Source organism: Mastigoproctus giganteus, chromosome 2 (genome assembly GCF_048544385.1).
Source record: "Mastigoproctus giganteus isolate SK-2022 chromosome 2, ASM4854438v1, whole genome shotgun sequence".
NCBI classification, from domain to species: Eukaryota; Metazoa; Arthropoda; class Arachnida; order Uropygi; family Thelyphonidae; genus Mastigoproctus; species Mastigoproctus giganteus.
In genome coordinates, this window is record NC_143576.1 from 112,122,796 (window position 1) to 112,144,402 (window position 21,607).

At 36.3% G+C, this 21,607-nt stretch overlaps 1 protein-coding gene across 2 annotated transcripts in view; it reads right to left on the minus strand.

Annotated features, from left to right (window-relative positions):
* Nucleotides 1–21,607, minus strand: part of LOC150089498 (O-acyltransferase like protein-like) — a 201,657-nt gene that overhangs the window by 131,382 nt on the left and 48,668 nt on the right. For both annotated transcript variants that reach the window (XR_016546670.1, XM_090368626.1), the window contains exons 6-7: nt 16,137–16,307; nt 6,895–6,988 (exon numbers count right to left, since the gene is read on the minus strand). Coding sequence is in view for 1 of the 2 variants with exons in the window: in XM_090368626.1 (XP_090224752.1) it covers nt 6,895–6,988; nt 16,137–16,307 (265 nt within the window). In the remaining variant the exon portion in view is untranslated. The remainder of the gene's footprint in view (nt 1–6,894; nt 6,989–16,136; nt 16,308–21,607) is intronic.

Here is a 21,607-nt window from a genome sequence, read left to right on the forward strand (position 1 = left end):
AACTTCAGGGGTAAATGCACCGGGGGGGGAGAAAGGATGTAAACTTCGGGGGTACATGTGGTATATTTTTTATTATTATTTAATATTTACAATATATGTATATGTTACAAACAAATGTGTATATTTATATTTATGCACATTTATGAATGTTATAATAAGAGAATATGAGAAACAAAATAGGAAACAAAAGGAAATATTATTTAACATCTAAATACTAATAGTCAGTTCACAAAAACCACATTACTGACAATAATCACAATTTAATATGAAAATCACCGATTAAAATTTGCAAAAAAAAAAAAAAAAACCACATTATACAAATTGTAATCAAACATGCAAGTACTGTATTGTAATAATGTTATTCTTCTTTGCATGTGTATCAATCATTTATTAATTTTTCTGATAACTCATTCGGGCCCTCAGCTTATCTTCATGCAATCTTACAGTACGGATACATATATAATAAAAAGGTTATAAAATGTATTGTTTATAGGCTGCGACCAAACCATCTCGTTTGCAGTATACAAAGGAAAAATTAGCCACAAGTAGACTCTTGCTGTGAAAAAAACAAAAAAAGGAATGTGAAACCATAAAGCAAAACTGCTGATGATTGAATTAGTGGCTGCAGACACCTCTGAAAGCCGCGTGAAATTTTATAATTATAGCATCTGTCAGGAAGGAATTCCAGGCGAACCTATTTGTGGCCTGCAATCTTGTTTGCGATATATAAACAAAGAATTAGTCACAAGTAGACCATTTATATGAAACACTATCAAGAGATTATTTGTGTGAAAATAAAAGGAACCTGAAACCCATAAAACGAAAATGCAGCCACTTGAAATAGTGGCTTTTAGTTACAATTTGTGCAGCCAGAAATATTGCCCATTTGATTATTTTGAAACTTTCATGTCTTGAATTTTAGTGATTTATTTTTGCCATCTACCACCTAATAAGTACCACACTTTAAATATCATCTTTCATCTTCTCAACCTCCAACCCAAGCACAGTACTACCGTAAGTACTATAGGTTCTAATACCTCTCTAGGGGTTTTCATAAAAAAAAAACCACTTAGTTGATGTGATTTTTTGTGTTATTTATTTGACTATTGAATTCGTGTTTTAAAAATTATTATTTTTTACGGGGGGTGAAACTCACCTCCCTGGATAAACACTGGATGTGTGGAAGTTGATAGTTTAAATAAATTCAAGGAAGAACTAAACAAACTATTGGAGGGAATGAATAGGTAAAATGGGAGATGTCGCTTTTTTTTCATTCCTTCTTTTTTGGCTGATGCTGTTTAAGTTTGCTTTCTTGCATCATTTTGCACTACTAATGCTAATGCTAATTTAAGAACATTCCTGAGGAACTGTGCCTTGCATGTCCCAAAAGACTACACTTTTGTAAGGACCAAAATGGAAACCATATTGAACAGAGGTAATAATTTTTATTGTGTTTTTTAAGTTTATACATGCTCTTTCTATTGTGCTGGCATTAATTAAAATATATATTTAAAATAGTGTTGTTACTTGCAGTTAAACATGTTTCCTTATTAATAGATCATCCTGTATTACCAAATGTAAACAAGAGCAACAAATAAAGCTAATGAATATTCACGAAGCATTAGAAAATAAAATAAAGCTTACAAAACAAATAAGACTACGTTATCAAAGGGATTAAGCAGTAATATAATCAAAATCATCTGAGATGATATTACATGAGAACTGTAGATGTTATCTCTAGTTCTCTAGAATACCTGAGCCTTCTGTTGTCAGTCACTGAGGAATTATTTTTACCAACTAACCCCTATCTTTTTTTCTAAATCCAAAAAAATGTGATTATGGCAGTTAAATATAAAATATAAGAATCAAACAAACCATTCTTCATACTGGTGCAGTTGGATGAATCCACCTGGACTTGGCAATCAACCAATCAAATGCTATAAACCTGAGCACACTGTGCTAACATTCCTTGGCAGAAATGACTGCAAGTTTGGTGTTTGACTACTTAGTCATAGTGTAACAGTTCATATATTTTTGTTTAATTACTGTGTATTACATCTGTGCAATTATGTGCTCACAGGTAATTTGCATGTTGTACAGGCTGAAAAACCCAATGGAATGGTCAGAGAGAAAAGCCTGATTCTTCCACATGGCTAACTACAATCCAAACTGAAGAACCCTTTGAGAATTCTTGAAGTCTGTTATGATCTGAACCCAAAACCTTTCCAAATGAGTGACCAGTGGTTAATCTATATACTGTCACAGAGGACAAAGGGTTAGTTTCAAGTCTGTCTGGGAGTTCCTTGGCATACTTGGCTACTTCAGTCATAGTCAGTTGGTTCATATGGTATGCTATCTGATTAGCATTAGCATATTTTTAGCATTAGTTGAGGCATATGATGCAAGAAAGCAAGCTTATAGAGCATCGGCCAAAAAAAAAAAAAAAACCTTCCCATTTCACCCATCCGGTCACTCCAAATGTTTGTCTAGTTCTGCCTTGAATTTATTTAAGCTATCAACTTCCACAACAACAGATGGAAGTTTGTTCCGACAATTAACTACCTGCTGGCTAAAGGCAAACTTCAACAGATCTATTCTACAACTATCTTTCCTCAATTTGAATCTATGCCCCTCAGGTTCTTAATCTCAGCAAGTGGAAGTATCCCATCAGCATTGAGCTTGCTGAAACCATTCAAGGCTTTGTACACCTCAATCAGATCACGTCACAGGTGCCTAGTCTCCAAATGCTGCAACTTGCAGAACTTAAGCCTTTCTTTGTAAGTGCACCCCTTTGTTCCTCTCACCAATCTTGTTGCCCTTCACTATACTTATTCCAGAAACTCTACATTCTTCCTAAAATGAGGCCTCCAGACCTGTATGCAGTACTCAAGGTGTGGCCTGACCACTGCCTTATACAAAGGTATAATCACCTCCTGGTCTCTGCTAGCAAAATTTCTATATATCATTGACAAAACTCCATGACCTGCTCTGGCACCCCCGTCTGCACTGCTCAGAGAACTTCATATCCAACTGAACAATTACCCCAGGTCTTTTTTTTCATTCTCCACCTCCCTGAGCGTAGTACCACACAGTTGGTACATTTCTCTTGGATTATTGCTACCCATATGTAGTATGTACCCATTTGTCAATATTAAACTTCAGTTGCCATTTCTCAGCCCATCTACCTAACTTTTCTAGATCCTGCTGTAGTAGCATCCTGTCTTTAATATCATTAACAACCTTGCCAACCTTTGTATCATCTGCAGACTTGGAGATTAAACCTAATATACCTTCATCAATATCATTAATAAACATACAAAACAACAATAGGCCCAGTACCAAACCCTGGGGGACTCCACTAAAAACATTAGTCCACATAGAGCAGTGTCCATTTATTACCACTCTCTGCCATCTCCCACTCAACCATCCCTTCGTCCATTACAGCAACTTGTCCTTAATGCCATACTGCTCCAGTTTATACAACAGTCTTCGATGTGCAACAGTATCAAAAGCTTTCCTGAAATCCAAGTATATGATATCAAAATTATTTTTTGCATCCAGTTCCTTTGTGACCACATCGTAGTATCCAATCAGATTGGTCAGACGAAACTTCCCCTTAACAAACCGATGCTGTGGCTGAACTATTACTGCAATCTTGTCTAGGTGATCCTGCATCACTTCTTTAACCAGTGACTTCATTCTTCCTTTTGATCTGACAACATGCAATGAGAGGACATGATTTTAAAATGAGAAGGAACAGTACAGTTGAATCTCATCAATACAATGTTCAAGGGACCTAAATTTTCAAGTTTTGTAGTAACGAGATCAGCAAAAGTGTCAAAATTTTAGGTTTTTTTTTTTTTTGCCGAATACTATATATCTAAGAATAATAATAAAGAAGAATAATATCAAAAATAAATGAAAAAATTAATTTAATTTTATTTGTAAAATAAACTAAGAGAAAAGCAATTAACAGAAATGAAAATACTGCACAGTATATATTTTGATATATACAATATTTTAGTACAATATTTCACAGTAAAAATAATTAATCTTAATATAAAAGGAGACATACAAACTATTAACTTTTTGATAAATTAATCTAATTTAAAGAAAGAATCCAATGTTCTTTGCACAGTTTTTGTCCTATATGCATTTTTAACTACAGCACAGACTATCAAATACAATAGTTATTTTTTTATCAATGACTGCAGGCCAACAAATTCTCTATTATGCTCAATGCATTTTGGACATCTTTTATAAATGACAATGTGTGTGCTTCCTCACTTTTGCTGTTTGCTGGTAAAAAAACATCATCGATGATTGAAGAACCATGTGAGGTCAAGATTTGGATGCATAGCGATTTCTTGCTTGCACCGACCAAGTGAAAAGAACTTAATTAGTAAGTGAGAGTAAACACAGTAACACATAAAAAACTGACAGACACAAGGTACAGATATTTGGGAGATAACATACACTAAATTTAGCAAATACAGAACATACATAGAAACTTTCGGCTACTGTATGTAGCCTTTTTCAACTAATAGAGCACTGGCAAGCGGTTGTTTTTATGTGCTGTAACTGACCTCATGGAGGAGGGCAGAGTGGTTTATGGGTAGCTTTGACCGGTGATGCAGGTGAGGAAGAGAGAAATCAGGAGGCGGGAGGGAGAAGCAGGAAGGGAGACGGTTGAGATGGATGACTGCTATTGTAAGCGGCTGCCAAGCTCGCGGACTATGAGAGGCTCAAAGATTGGATGTATGCGGGTGCCACGGTCCCTGTTGATTGTATTCCTGGTAACACTGATTCCAGCCAACGGCGGATCCTGAAACTGCAAGAGAAGCCTATGATTTTTGGGTGTGATATCATGGCTCTCCTGCCAATAGTGAGCAGCTAGCGCTGAATGGGTAAAGTCAGCTTTAGTGGTCCCTCAGCCGATTTTCCAAATGATGGATGGCTTCCCCAATGTAGCTTGCATTGCAGTCCTGACACGGTACGCGATAAATGATCCTGCTTCGCTTCAGAAGGAGGAATCGTTTTAAGTGGGGGTATGTGGATTGGATTTTGTTCCAGGTGTTTGACTGGTGCGGATGTTGTAGCTGTAAAGGATTCTGGTTATGCCATGTGCTAGAGAAGAGTAAAATGGGATGCGGGTGATGCATGTGAAACCGGAAGTGTCAGGTTGTCAGGCGACAACCTGACACTTTCGGTCTGTAGTTCCCAGTAGTTGAGGGTCTGCTTGGGGTAGCCACATTTTCTGAGGTCTGACTTGACCCTAGCTATCAATCACCTTTTTTTAAAATTCACTACTGAAACCGAGAAGAATCAGGCACTTTTGTTTTTAGACGTGTGGTTAAAGAGAGAGAGAGAGAGAGGGTTCACAGGTCACAATGTCAGTATATCGGAAATCTAAATGTACCGGACAATACACAGACTACCATTCCTGTCACTCCAATGCATGTCATAGCATCACCCATTCACTAATGAACAGGGCTTGGACACATTGCTCCAATGCTACCAGCATATGCAAAGAAATACATAGGGACAAATCGGACCTCAGAAAATGCCCCGCATACCCTGAGAAGACCCTCAACTACTGGGAACTACAGACATCATGGTGTCACAGCACCAGACAATCTTCATTAGACGCCTGACAACCTGACACTTCTGGTTTCACAGGCAATGCCCGCATCCCATTTTACCCTGCTCTAGCGCATGGCATGGCATGACCAGAATCCTTTGCAGCTACATCTGCACTGGTCAAACACCTGGAACGAACTCCAATCCACATCTCCCCCCTCTGAAGCGGAGTGGAATCATTTACTTCATACTGTGCCAGGACTGTGACACAAGCTACATTGGGGAGGCCGTCCGTCATTTGGAAGACCAGCTGAGGGACCACCAGACTGGCATCACTAAAGCTGACTTTACCTATTCAGCGCTAGCTGCTCACTATTGGCAAGAGAGCCAACCGGGTAAAGTGCCTGCCTAGCAACCCAAAGGTCACGGGTTCGAATCCTGCCTTGGGCTTGGATCAAAGTACTGCAAAACCTTGGGAGGTGCATTATGGCCACAGAAGCTGATGCGCCAACAACTACAAAAAAAAAAAAAAAAAAAAAAAAAAATTGGCAGGAGAGCCATGATATCACACCCAAGGATGCAAAAATCATAGGCTTCTCTCACAATTTCAGGATCCACCATTGGCTGGAATCAGCACACATCAGTATTACCAGGAATACAATCAACAGGGACCGTGGCACCCCCATACATCCAATCTTTGAGCCTTTCATAGTTCATGAGCTTGGCAGCTGCCTACAATGGCAATCACCCATCTCAACCATCTCCCTTCCTGCTTCTCTCTCCCTCCCTCCCTCCCCTCTCCTCTCCTGACTTCTCTCTTCCTCGCCCACATCACCATTTGCAACTACCTGTAAACCACTCTCCCCTCCTCCGTGACCTCGCGTACTTACGTACTCGAAGGTCAGCTAAAGCACATGAAATTCTAATGATGAAATTTCATTTCATCATTAGAAGTTTGTCTAAGTCTGTTATTTAGTGTTAAATTGGCTATTTCTGATCGTGGAGATTTTTTTTTTTTTTTGTGGTCTTCTTTCTTTTGTCTCTTGCCCTCACAGACATCTGGATTTATGTGATCAAAATTGCCAATTGGTCACAGCAGACTAAACCTGTTCTAAATATATATATATATATATATATATCTCTCCATAGAATCTACTTTTTTTTTATTTTTAATAGAAAGATAACCTAGGTAACTTTTCACAGTTAAACAGGCTAGGAGGAAGAAAAGAGGAATTAAAGATATTTACATATTAAAAAAGTATTACCATAACTTATAGAAAGAAGAAAGTTTTATTTTTCAAGTGAAATACTTACCCTAAAAGAAAAAATGTGTCCACAGAAACCCACGAATTAGTTAGAGTAACAAATGTGATGTCATCAACAGCTTTTTTGGCATTGCTGATTCTCGCTAGATAATAACACTAATTATTGACACAGGGCATATTATTAACTTATAATTAAACTCTGTACAGGATAAAAACTTTATCTTTAATTTTGATACTGAACAATATCCCCCCCCAAGCCTCCTCCCAAACCAAAAATAAGTAGAATTTATTTATAGTTGTAAATAAATAATTTGCTAAAACTTTGCAAAGTTTTAGCAAATTATCAGATATACTTTGCTAATTCATTAGCAAAATGAATTAGCAAAGTATATCTGATGATTTTACTTCCACCATTAACTCTACATAATGTCCATGTTGATGCATAAAATTAAGAAAAAAAATTTCCAAAAATAAAGTAGAACAAAAGATTCTTTAAAATATTTCTTTTTTTTTTCATATATCATTTTTTCTCTTATAGGTATAACAGATTAATAAATTAAAAGAATGAATACCTTTGTTGTTTAGGATTACATCTGATTTTTATTTTGTTTACTTAAGATTACAACACAGACTCTTGCTTAAGAACACTCCTAAATACTGAGTGAAAAAACAAACATACAAGCTGATCTTTTAGGTCATATAGTATTTCTTAGTTACTGTTTTCAACAGTAAGAAATACTGGGTGGGTCATATGGTGCCTGAAGAATACAACCGTTAATTCTGCAGCAGACTGGAGATATTTAATCCTTTTTGGCAGAAATGATAATAACTGCTGCTATTGTCAGCAGTGCCCACTCAACAAACTGTGCTAACAAATGACTGCTAAATTTTAAGCTATAGCCTATGCATTTTGAGATTCTGAGATAAATTTCTTATGACTATATCTTTAAAGTTTTTAGTGAAGGAGGGATATATGTGTGTCTGCCTTGGTTCCGGTTAACAAGGTGATCTTTAAGTACTTGGAGGTAAAAATAATTCTTTGAATTGTAATCTCTTCTCTTTAGTTATTCATTAGTAAACAGAACTTTTGTTAACTGGAAAAGAATGTGGTAATTATCACTCTGCTAGCCATTTGCAGCCAGACCAGAAATGCCTGCTATACTTTGTTGAATGTCACACTTGTGTTCCTGAAACGAGTCTGTGATGTAATGCTGGGAAAAACAGCAAATAGTTGGTAAATTGAGCTGGACCAATGGTGAGGCGAGTTTTATAAGAGCTGTCTGATGCTTCTGGTACTAGAAAGGCATGTTCCAATCAGAAACAGCCAAATGGTTATAACATGCTCACAGCCTCCAGTCCCATAAATTCCTACTGTTGCTGGATCACCATGGATCCTTTCCAGAATTCAGAGCACATTTCTGCAAGTACATCTGAAAGACATGTTGGAAGATTTAACATGGTTTTGATGCTCAATTAACCTCTGAAAGAAACCAAACTAGCTTCACAGAAATCACAAAAGCACAGAGCTACTGTCAGAATTCTAAAGAAACATTCTCAGTTATACTCAGTTATTCTCAGACTGACATTCTCAGTTATAATCCCCCTCCCCAAAATCAGGACAATCTATACCTTAATATCATCATTAGCATTAGTAGAGGCATTTGATGCAAGAAAGCAAGCTTATGCAGCATCAGCCAAAAACAAAATAAATAAATAAAAAATAACCACTTCCACTTCACCCCTCTGTTCGTTCGAAATACCTGTCCAGCTGAGCCTTAAATTTATTTAGGCTATCAACTTCCATGACAAGGGATGGAAGTCTGTTCCACCTACCAACCACCCGCTGGCTAAAGGCAAATTTCTGCACATCTATCCTACATCTGTCTTTCCTCAATTTGAATTTATGCCCTCTCAGGTGATTATTCTGAGCAAGAGGAAGAATCCCATCAGCATTGAGCATGCTCAAACCATTCAAAGCTTTGTACACCTCTATCAGATCACCTCACTAGTGCCTAGTCTCCAGACACTGTAATTCGCAAAACTTAAGCCTTACTTCGTAACAGCACCCCTTTGTTCCATTCACTAATCTTGTTGCCCTTCTCTGTACTCGTTCCAGCAGCCTCCAGGCCTGTATACAGTAGTCTAGGTGTGGCCTGACCATTGCCTTATACAAGGGAATAATCACCTCCTTATCCCTGCTAGAAAAATTCCTATATATCATTGACAATACACCATGAGCTACTCTTGCAGCCCATCTGCACTGTTCAGAGAACTTCAAATCTGCCTGCACAACCACCCCCAGATCCCTTTCATTCTCTACCACTGTCAGTGTAGTACCACAGAGTTGATACGTTGCTCTGGGGTTGCTGTTTCCCATATGTAGTACTTTACATTTGTCAATGTTAAACTTCATTTGCCACCTCTCAGCCCATCTGCTCAACCTTTCCAGATCCTGTTGCAGCAGCACAGTGTCAGTAGTGTCCTTGACAACCCTGCCAACCTTCGTATCGTCTGCAAACTTGGACATTAAGCTTGATATACCATCATCAATATCATTTATAAATACAGAAAACAATAAAGGACCCAATACTGAACCCTGAGGAACTCCACTAATAACATTAGTCCACGATGAGCAGTGTCCATTGATTACCACTCTCTGTCTTCTCCCCCTCAACCACCCCTTTATCCATAGCAGCAATTTGCCTCCAATGCCACACTGCTCCAATTTGTGCAGCAGTCTTCCATGTGCAACAGTATCAAAAGCCTTTCTTAGATCCAAGTATATAATATAAAAGTTATTCCCTGCATCCAGTTCTTTTGTGACTGCATCATAGTATCCAATCAAATTGGTCAGGCAAGACTTCCCCTTAACAAAACCATGCTGTGTATGAGCTATAACTGAAGTCTTGTCTAGATGATCCTGCAGTGCTTCTTTAACCAGTGCCTCCATTAATTTTCCGGGAACAGAAGTTAAACTCACAGGTCTATAATTACTTCTGTCAGCCTTTGATCCTCCCTTGTGAATTGGGGTCAAATTTGTACATCTCCAGTCCATGGGTACCTCCCCTGAGTCCAAGGAAGCTCTCATAATTATGGCTAAGGGTTTGCTTACTTCCTTTGCTGCCTCCTTTAATATAACTGGATAGATCCCATCCACCCCAGGTGCCTTTCTTGTGTTTATCTTCAACAATTTCTCCTCCACTTTACTCTCAGTTATTACAAGATTCTCTAGCTTACTGCCAGAGTTGAATACACCTCTGGTATTCCCCTCGCTGAATAACTCCTCATGCGTGAATGTTGATGCAAAATATTCATTTAGTTTGTTAGCTACCTGAGCAGGATCATCAACAGTCGAACCATCAATATCAAGTGGACCAATCTCATTCACCCCCTTCCTTCTAGAGTTTACATAAGTAAAGAACTCTTTGCTGTTTTTCTTAGCATCCCTTGCCAAAGATTTCTCGTAATCTGCCTTTGCCTGCCTAACCTCCTTTGTAACTTGGTTACAGATTAACTTGTATCTATCATAGGCTTCTGTATCACGTGTTAATTTATATGTATCCCATGCATTTTTCTTCTCTGTCATATGTCTCATTAGTTCATCTGACATCCATTTAGGCCTAAACCTTGAACAATATTTCTATGTAAAGCCTAGTAGTTTCCAAGATAAGTTCTTTAAATGCTTCCCATTTTGAATTTGCTGTTGGTAACATCTTCAGTTGGTCCCATTGTATAGAATTTAAATACTGTCTCAGTCCATCGTAGCCGCCTTTACGAAAGCAATACCCCTTCCCTTTACCACTAATGGTAGTTACCTCTTTGAGTAACTCCCACTTCAGAACACTGTGATCACTGCCACCTAGTTGTTCATTTATCTGCAGATTCTTAATGCATGAAGAATCACTACTGATAATCAAATCAAGAGTATTACTCCTTCTAGTTGCCTCCCGAACATGCTGATGTAGAAAACAATCATCCAATAAATCCACAAAAGCCTTGCTAGTGTGTGAGTGACCAGCCCCCAAATTCCAGTCAATATCTGGGAAATTAAAATTCCCCATTATAAGACTCTCTGATTTACTGGCCCACTCTATTTCCCTGTACAGTTTCTTATTATACTCATCAGAGTCATTAGGCCTATAGCACACTCCTACTCTCAATTTTGATCTCCCAATGCTTATGTCACACCAAACTGACTCGACACTGCACTGTCCAGCGATGTCGACTGGCTTCACTTCTTGGATTTTATGTGTTTCTTAACTAATAGCATAACCCCTCCTCCCTTCCTATCCTGGCTATCCTTTCTGTAGACGTTGTACTCCCCAAATTCCAGTTCTGCATTCCTTATATCTGTGTGACACCACGTCTCTGATATCCCAACAATATCCACCTTTGATGCTTTGAGCAATACTTCAAATTCATCAAATTTATTTACTAAACTCCTAGCATTGGTGTACACGCAAGTATACATGCACCTGCTCTTCCTCTTAGCCACCCTAACACAACCCATGTGTTTACTTGTACCCCCATGATTCCCAGCAGTCTCTGAAATATCCTGCAGCTTATTTTCCAGGCTGCTGCTCATTCCAATAGAAGCAGTGCAAGAATCACTTTCTCCTCTGCCAGTGGCTACTGTTAATCTATTAGTCCTTGTATCCCCCCAATCTAGCAGTTTTCCGACCCACCTAACACTGCCTCGATAGCATCAGCAAACATTCTTGCACCCTTTCTATTTAAGTGTATCCCATCCCTGTAGAAGCAGTCTCTCCTGTTAACAAGTACAGACCAGGCTGAAAAAAATTCTACCAGCCAGTTATTCTTCCAAATTTTTCATACTGGCTCCCATCTTCACGCAGAAGATGAGATCCAGTATTGGAATTCACCCCTTCCTCATCCTGCTAGATTAAACTTCCATTTCAGATATAGAACTCAGATATAGCCTGAACACAGCATCACACAAGCAAAAAATTACCTAAGGCATCTCAGAGGACAACTAAGTTTGCAGAAAAACTGTCCAACAACTTTACATAAAGGAGAGTCTTTATTGTTGAAGAAATGGCAAACAGAGAAGTATAAGTGCAGTTTCATCATGATGTTACCTGTTCTTGAACAAAATTCATTGAAGTCAATGATACATAGTACAACTGTGTGGTACTACACTCAGGGATGTGGAGAATGAAAAAGACCTTGGGGTAATTGTGCAGTCGTTATTACCACAGACAATCTGTCACCATTCTTCATTTCAGCTGACTATCTCTGCACCAATGAAGTCATAGTATAGAATGAAATGTAGTTAGGGATTAATGGTGCTTCATTTTAAAACTGGATGTCCCAAGGATGACTTAACATCTCCAATTCTTTTCAGAGAAGCAAATATGTCAGCTGCAGCCTTCTTGCAAAGGATCTGGGTTTTATGCTTATTATTTGTCTGGGTAGTCCAAAACCTCAACATTGTTCTCAGAACACATGAACCATGTTGATAGGTTCTGGACATCTTAAGAGTTGTTTCAACAAACTGACTCATCAACATTTGAACCTCAAATTTTTGGTCTTCACAAATAATCAGTGCACAATATCATACTGACCATTTCAGTCACCTTGTGTCCTCTTTGCTTTCACTTCCAATTTACAGGCTATTCAATCATCTGTGTATATCATCACAACATACTGACATTCATTTCACACAGTTCCATTAACTCTTTAGAGTGGAATAATTCTTCTGACACAACGTTTATTAATGCTATTCCTAATGATTACAGCCATTCTGGTGAATACATAATGTGTATTTTCAAAACTTAAAATTATTAAGACTTATTTGAGAAGTACTATGCAACAGGAAAGATGAAGTAAACTCAGTTTACTCTGATCAAGAATAAGGTAGCACTCTTTTAAGTAACAATAAGGATCACATCATTAACATGTTTGTGAAGAAAAAAGTGTAGAAAAGCAAAGCATCATATTTATATGATGGACCTAATACCTCTTACAAAATAAGACATGCATATCCAACATATTAATAATAGGCCAATTTAAATACTGTATATTTTTCTTAAATTGACAACATATATTTCATTATACTTCACTCTATCAGCTATTTTTTCCTATAAATCCACTGACCATGTTCACTAAATGAGTGGCGTGGAAAAAAATTGCCTAGGGATCCTGTACAACACTAAGTGAATCAGTGATTACATTCTTACTTCATTTGCATACAGTATGTCAATGCTTTCAACAGTGTCCTGACTTATGTGATTAAATCAAAGCATGCTGGTATTTTGAAAGGTGGCATTTTTGTGACACATCAAGCACACAAAAAATGAAAGATTACAGAGGCAAATTCTTCATATCTTTCTTCCCCCCACTACCAAACAACTAGAAAACTGGAGCCAGTGGAGTCGTGAACATTAAAATTTCCAAGGAAACTTACTTCACTGTTAGGAAAGTGTTAGAATGGAGAAAGTAGAGTTTCAAAGTAAGTCAAAAGATAGCTGTTGTTTGTTTGTTATTTGGTTTTTAGGAGCATTAGCAACTAAGGCCATATTGCTCCAGAATATGCGGTGGTCATTCCCTGACCTTTCCACATCCTCCATATTTGGTGGTGATGGGCTCAAATCCCAGTATAATCAAGAAGTGTGTGTTACGCACTGCTGCTCCTTCCCACCTGGCTACGGAGGCGCCCAAAAGATAGCAATGGAAACAATTACTGAATCTGAGGAAGTGACATAATAACATTTTGAGTTTATACTCAAAATATTACTACACCATTATGCTAAGAGATCAAAAAGAGGAAACTAGAGATTAGTAATTCTTTCACAAGGAATATCAAAGCAGACATATGCACAAGTACCACCTTTACAGTGACAGGAATCATAGAATGAATAATTAGCGCAAATTAAGTGATTGAGGGAATAAATTGTTGAGATTCTCTCATGGAAAATAAGTAGGAATTGGAAGATTATTAATAGAAATTAAACATCACAGAAATCAAAACTGAGACAACACACATTTGAAATGAACCTGTGAGTTTATTTTAAGTTTCCTCCTTTTGCAGAGTTAGTATATTAGTAGTGGAAAATGATGCAAGGAATCTTGCTTATACATCAGCCAAAAAAAAGCCCACTTCTCACATCATCTATCCAACTGCTCTAATAATTTGTCAAGTTTCTCCTTAAATTTATTTAACCTACCTACTTGCAAATACTAAAAAGGTTTTAGGGCTGAAAGCCTCAAGACTACAGAAAATGCACTAATCGAACAAGTCAGTACATAGCATCATGTTAGACTGTAATAAATCACTTAATTAGGTGAAATGGCATCGTTTTTGTTATATCTCATATTGTGAATGCTTCACAATGAGTTGCCCTGATATTGCACTACCTGGAATAAGCAACACTTTGCCAGTGGAGAAGAATAATATTACTTCTCCACTGGTGAAGTGTTGTGAAGGCATTCACAATATAAGATATAACAAAAACAATGCAATTTCACTTACTTCAGTGATTTACTATGAACTAACATGATGCTATGCACTAACTTGTTCAACTACCTACTTGTACAACACCAGATGGAAATTTATTCTAACAATCAACTACCTGATAGCTGAAAGAAAATTTGCACACCTCTATCTCACAACCATCCTTTCTCAATTTGAATTTTGAACTTATGCTCCCTCATGTATAGGTGGTCTGAGCAAGAAGAAAGGTGCTGTCAGCATTTAGTAACAAGATTACTGAGAGGAACAAAAGGGTACTCTTACCAGTAAAGGCTTCAAGTTCTGCAGTGTATGGGATTAGGCACCTGCAAGTAGATCAGATTGAGGTATTTAAGGCTTTGAATGGATTGAGTAAACTCAATGCTGATGGAATCCTTCCTCTTGCTCAGACTACACACGAGAGGGGCAAATTCAAAACTAAGGAAGAATGGTCGTAGGGTAGATGAGCAAAATTTACCTTCTGCCAGTGGGTGGTTGATTGTTGGAACAAACTCATCTGCTCTAGAGGTGTGCAATAGTTTGATTAAATTCAAGGAAGAACTCGACAAACTGTTAGAAGGGCCGGCCAGACAGGTGATATGGGAAGTGTTGGGTGTTTTTTTTTTTTTTTTTTGTTTTTTGCTGATTAAGCTTAATTTCTTGCATAATTTTCTACTATTAACACTAATAGTAATACTAAATCCATTCAAATCTTTAAACATCTTCACATCTCCTCACAGGTACCTAGTTTCCAGATGGTTCAATCTGCAGAACTTTTTCAGCAAGAGTACTCTTTCATTTCCCTCATATCTCATTACTTTTCTCCACACTTGTTTCAACAGATCCATATCTTTCCTAAAATGAGGTTTCCAAACCTGTATGCAGTACAAGAATGTAGCCACTGCCTATATAAAAGAGGATAATCACCCCCTTACCCCTACTGGCAAAATTCCTGTACATTATAAACAAAACTCAATGAGCTACCCTGACAGACTGTCTGCACCGAACTATTCAGAAAATTTCATATCTGACTGCACAATTCCTCAGTTCCTTTTTGTTACCACTACTCTCACTGTAGTATCACATAGCTGGTATGTTATTCTGGGGTTATTCTGTTACTCATATGCAGTACCTTGAATTTGTCAATGTTAAACTTCTGTTGCTACTTCTCAGCCCATCTGCCTAATTTTTCTTGACTTGGTTGCAATAAGTGTAATCTAATTAAAGAAAAGGGCATAAATTAAAACTGAGGAAGGATGGTTTCCAGATAGATGTATGGAAATTTGTCTTCAGCCAGTGGGTAGTTGATGATTGTTAAAACAAACTTCCATTTTGGTATTGTGGAGGTGGAGGTAGTTTGAATAAATTCAAGGAGGAACTACAGAAAATATCAGAGGAGATAAAGGTGATTTGAGAATTTTTTTTTTTTTTGGTTGATGCTGTACAAGTTTGCTTTCTTGCATAATTTCATAATTTGCCACCATTATTAATACACTGAAAAAAGCCACATTATATATATATATATATGGGAGAGAGAGAGAGAGAGTGTGTTAATTCTACAACCTTATTGAATCCACAAAGAAAAAAAAAGAAGCATAATCTCAATTTTATTATGCTAAAAAGGCTAAAAAAAAAAGTTTATAGTACATAAAAATATACACAAAATTATATTTCATAGCTGAATTACTTCTAATTAACTGCACACTAATTAACTGCAAGGGTTAAAAATTATTCTAAACACAAAATTCAAAATATTTCATTAGAATAGTCAAAAAGCATTAAAAAGCTTTTCAGATATGAATTAAATTCCATTTACTTACCTAGCCCTTGTCTTTGTCTGAAGCCATAATTATGAGCAAGTATAATCCATATCATACTGAGACACCGAATGCCATTTAGAGCACCTAGATTATCTCTTGGAATTTTTGCATGAGCAACTTTCTCCAAGTTTTTATCAATAGAGAAAGTTAATAAGGAATCTGATACTTTATCTAGAAGACACATAACATAATGTAAAATATATTAAAAAAAATCTAAATATTTTCAAATGAATAATACTTTTTTTTTATACACATGCATTAGAAAATGCTGAATTCAGTATACATTGCAAGATGCAATACTAATTTTTAATCTTGTTAATTATGTCCTATAAATTTTCCATAAAAAAGAAGTTTAATACCATTTATCACTTCTTATCAAAATCTTAATCAGTCATGCAGAGTTAGTAAGGATTTTGGACTAAAGATGAATATAGCAAAAACAAAAGTAATGATGAACAAGTATGCAATATTTGTTCATCATTGTAATGATTGAAGGAGCAGTAATTGAAAAGGCGGAGTCATATACTTATCTGGGACAAGTCATCAGCTGAAACAATGATGAATGGATGGAAGTCAAGAGAGGAATATTGTTATTTTGATTTTTAGGAGCATTAGCAACTAAGGCCATATTGCTCCGGGAATATGCGGTGGTCATTCCCTGACCTTTTCCGCATCCTCCGTATTTGGTGGTGACTGGCTCGAACTCCGGTCTAATCAAGAAGCATGTGCTACGCACTGCTGCTCCTTCCCACCTAGCTATGGAGGCGCCTCAAGGGAGGAATAAATTTTGGATGGATAGCATTCAGGAAATATAGTCACATACTGAGGAGCAATATCCCAATTTGTCTGAAACGTAAAATAATGAACCAATGTATACTACCCACCATGACTTACGGAAGTGAAACTCGGGCACTCATCAAAAGAATGGAAGAGAAGCTGAGAACTACACAGCAAAGAATGGAACGAATTATATTGCGAATCAGACTGTCAGATAAGAAAAGAAACACATGGATTAGGCAGAAAACTCAAGTAAAGGACATTCTTATCAAAACTAAAGAACTAAAATGGTCTTGGGCAGGATACATAGCTCGAAGATATGATGACAGATGCACTACGAGAATAACGGAATGGTACCCAAGAGGAGGTAGAAGAAAACCTGGAAGACAACAACGGAGATGGACAGATGAAATTCATGAGTTTGTGGGTAGTAAATGGATGGCCATTGCACAAAACAGAAGGAACTGAAAAGTTGCTAAAGACGCCTTCATCCTGCAATGGATTTAAAATGGCTGATGATGATGATCACTTCTTTTTATATTTATTCCTTAAATCACATGAAATCTTAAACTTTAAATGCCCTTTATTGAGGTTAGGAATAAGAGAATGTATAATACTTGCTGAAGCTGACCAAATAGGAAATGAAACTTGGAAAAAAAAAAATCAATCAACTGTAAGGCCGTGTCTCTATGTCAACAATAATGCTAATATTAAGAAAATAAAATGAAGTCCACCTATGTATAAAGGTATACAGAATAACAAAGAAATTTCAGAAATGAAAAACTCAAAGATGTAAGTGATACAGTATGTCCCCTTTCTTAACTTAAAGTTATCACACTGAAATGGGGGCATAAAAAGGGATGTACTGTCTCACTGGCATTTTGGAGTTTTTTGCTCCTGAAATTTATTCCAATAATTCTGTGCTTTGATATACGATAACTCTAAAGATACATACTGTCTTAATGTCACGTTGGAGTTCATTACTTTTGAAATTTCTTCCAGTCATTCTATGTGCTTTTTAGCACACAGGAAGGAAAAATGACTATCTATAAAGTTTATAAAGACTATCTATAAAAAGTATTTTATTGAACATTCTTAGTTTAAATATTGTATTGCAGTCAATTTAATAGTAATTTTAATGCATTGCAACAATTCAGAAACATCTATTATATTGTATTATCTATACATATAAGCATTCTTATGACAGAATGACATTACTGAAATTCTTAATAAAATATATTAAGGTTTATAAAGTAAATACCATGAAATTTCTAGTGGACACAAAATTCAGTTATGGTGAACAATGGACATTTTGGAGTATTGCTTTTTTGTGTGTGTTTTTACCAAATTAAATATAAATATCTTGATTTCATAACGGCATGGTGATATACACAATACTCTCACTAGGACACCCCCTTCAACATTAGTAGAATAGAAAAACCTTTCTGTTGTGTCCAAAATAAGAGAAGCAATAAAATGCCAAAGGGCATCATTTATTCCTTATTTGTCCGCTGCTATCTCCGGAATTTTTTAACTATTGGATAACTTATCCAATAGTTAAAAAATTAACTAGTATGCCAAAAACACTTAAAATGGATGATCTGTAATTTCTGAAGGAGGTTCTGGATGCGTCTGTGCAAATAATGAGGTGTAGATATCAACAGGAGTATCTGTGAGAATTCCTTTGGTTTCCATGGTAGGGAAGCCAAGTTCCTTTGTTTCCTGGCAAATATATTTTACACATATTTGCCATGACTTTATCTGGCATTCTAATCCCAAAGACATTTCACAGTTACAGGTGAGGCCTGTATGTTGTCAGTCAGGCTAATTTTATAATAGCATTTTCCTGTGCCTGGCATGTTATCATGTTGGTAAATTCCTGATTTGTTTTGCAAAAGTGACAAAGTGTAGGTAGTGTGGAATTGTCACAAGAGGGAATATTTACAATTCCATGCACAGTTCCATTCTAGGTACTCTGATTAATGGCCTCTGTCCAAACCATAAGAAACGTTTCTCATTTCTAAAAATATTAGATGCTGAGATCTTGTGTGAAAGGTACTATTATTAGTAGATAAATAACCTTAAGGTTAAAAAAAAAAAAAACAAAAAAAAACAAAACACAACTCCATGTGATGAAACAGAAAAAAACAATCCCAAGTATAGTACAAGAATCAAGAAAGTTCCAAATAGCCAGCAATCTTGCCCTAACTGGAGATATTTAAAACTGTCTTCATGCCCTATTATCAAATTTAAAGGAAGCATAAAGAAAAAAAAAGAGAGGGATAATGCAAATTTTAAAACCCAAATCAGCATAACACCCTAATTAAAAAGTAATGATAATGATGTTATGAACCAATTTCTGGCATTTCTAACACACAACTAAATTATAATAAAATAAAATTACTGACTAATGGTAGCTCGATGCTCATTCTCATTCCATACTTACTGTGTCTGATAATGAAGATCTTAGGTTATTGATTGTTCATAAATTTTACTTTGTGCCATTATGAAAAAAAATATATAAAATAATTACACATTTGAATATATGCATATAACACAAATATCACTGTTTTTCAGACATTAAACTTAGAAACATGACCTCAGTCTTCAAAAAAAAATCATGTTAATAATAAATTAACATGGAAAAACATGTGTCAGCAGTGTTTTACTTTAATTCTCATGCCATAAATGATGTTGGATGAGCGTACACTCTTTGAATGTGTATATTGAACATATCAGTTCAGTTTTGCTATAAAAATTACAGACAGGTAGTTGGAACTTTTGTTCAAAATTCCAAAAATCAAATCTGCTGTTAGACTATGGAATTGCGGAATGCTATTTATGATGGTTTTATTCATGTCATCAAGATATTACAGAAAAGTGCATCTGAATGTCTACCTATGAAAAGGCAGGTACTCATGGCTATTATATTGTGCATTTGGTGAGAGAGAGATGGAGACCCTTCTTGTCCACATTTGCTTGTTTGCAAGGTTCTCAATGCGAGTCACTCCACAATTAAGATTTGTGAATGATTCTTTGAAGTTATTATGGCCAGACTGAGATGATCAATGGCAAAAAAACCTGTATTTTTGATAGTAATGCTAGTTCATACATGATAAAAGCAACTTATGCATTAGAGGTTTTCTACACAACCTAATCAACATTACTTGCTTAGTACATGGCTTATATAGCATTGAAGAAACAATTCAGAGAATGTTGGCAAAATTAAGTTTTCTTAAGTGAAAGTTATTTCTTGTGTGAAAAAAGATTCTCATAAACTCTCTTCCACCAGCACCTGTTCTGATAAGGTGGGGAACATGATTATGTGCAGCATTGTTTTATGGTAAAAATTCCTTTTCTATAGAAAAGTTGTCAATGCTATTGACACTGACGATGCTGCAGCGATTGGTGCTGCTAAGGCAATTCTTTTCGATTCTTTGGTTCGCAAACACTCACTGTTCATTGAGACTCATTTTTCTTGGTTACCTGATGCTATAAATAAATTGATGCATGAGGAGACTTTCTTTGAGTGGTTCAATTGAAGAGGTAGGGAAAGTTCACTTAAAAATTTAAAGGAACACTAGAGAGACATGAATCAGAGAAAATAAGAATAAATTTTATAGTAAGTAGAACTTCGAATTTCATGTTAAGGAAAACAGATGACCTTGGTAATTTCCATAAACAACACATTTTTCAATGTGATCCAATGCAATCTGTGGCATTTATCATCCAAAATCATTTTAAAAGAAGAAATTTAACTTTCCACATCAATGGAAATGACTGGGTTAAATTTAAAAATGTGTCTTTGAAGCCTCTACTTGAAATGGAAATGGCACCTCCGTAGCCAGGTGGGAAGGAGCAGCAGTGTGCAGCACATGCTTCTTGATTAGACCGGGATTCGAGCCTGTCACCACCAAATACGGAGGATGCGGAAAGGTCAGGGAATGGCTACCGCATATTCCCGGAGCAATATGGCCTTAGTTGCTAATGCTCCTAAAAACCAAAATAAAAAAAAATAAAAAAAATGGAAATTTCATTTCATTTAAAAGTTCATTCTCTTCTTTTAAAATGATTTTGGATGATAAATGCCACAGACTGCATTGGATCAATTGAAAAATGTGTTGTTTACTCTGACAGGCCCATTCTATAAAATAAAACTATTCAGAATTTTTACATTTTCCCATGTTTCTGCACACCTAGGAAGAAATAACACGTTCTGCAAAATAAAACTATTCGGATTTTTATATTTTCCCATGTTTCTGCACACCTATGAAGATATATCTTAAATTTGAGACAAAATTGGTTAGGCCTATCATATGCAATGGCTACAGCTAGCTGTACCCATTGCGAAAATTTCACAATTGGCACCTATACAATAATAATATTATTATTATTATTTATTTTTTGGAACAAAGGACACAATTGTGCAAACTTTCAAATTGTTAATCAGTTAAATAGTTAAAGTGAAAATTGTTAATCAGAAAAACATGCCTTTTCAATTTAGACAACTGTTTGTTTAACAGTTAACATCTTCCTGTGGCTCCATCTATGAAGTGAATGTTGACTATTCTCATTTGTAGTACAAAACTGGCCCATTCCATAAAATAAAACTATTTAGAATTTTTACATTTTTCCGAAAATTTTCCAAAAATTTTCAGTATCAGGCAATAAAATTGACAAAACACGGACTACAT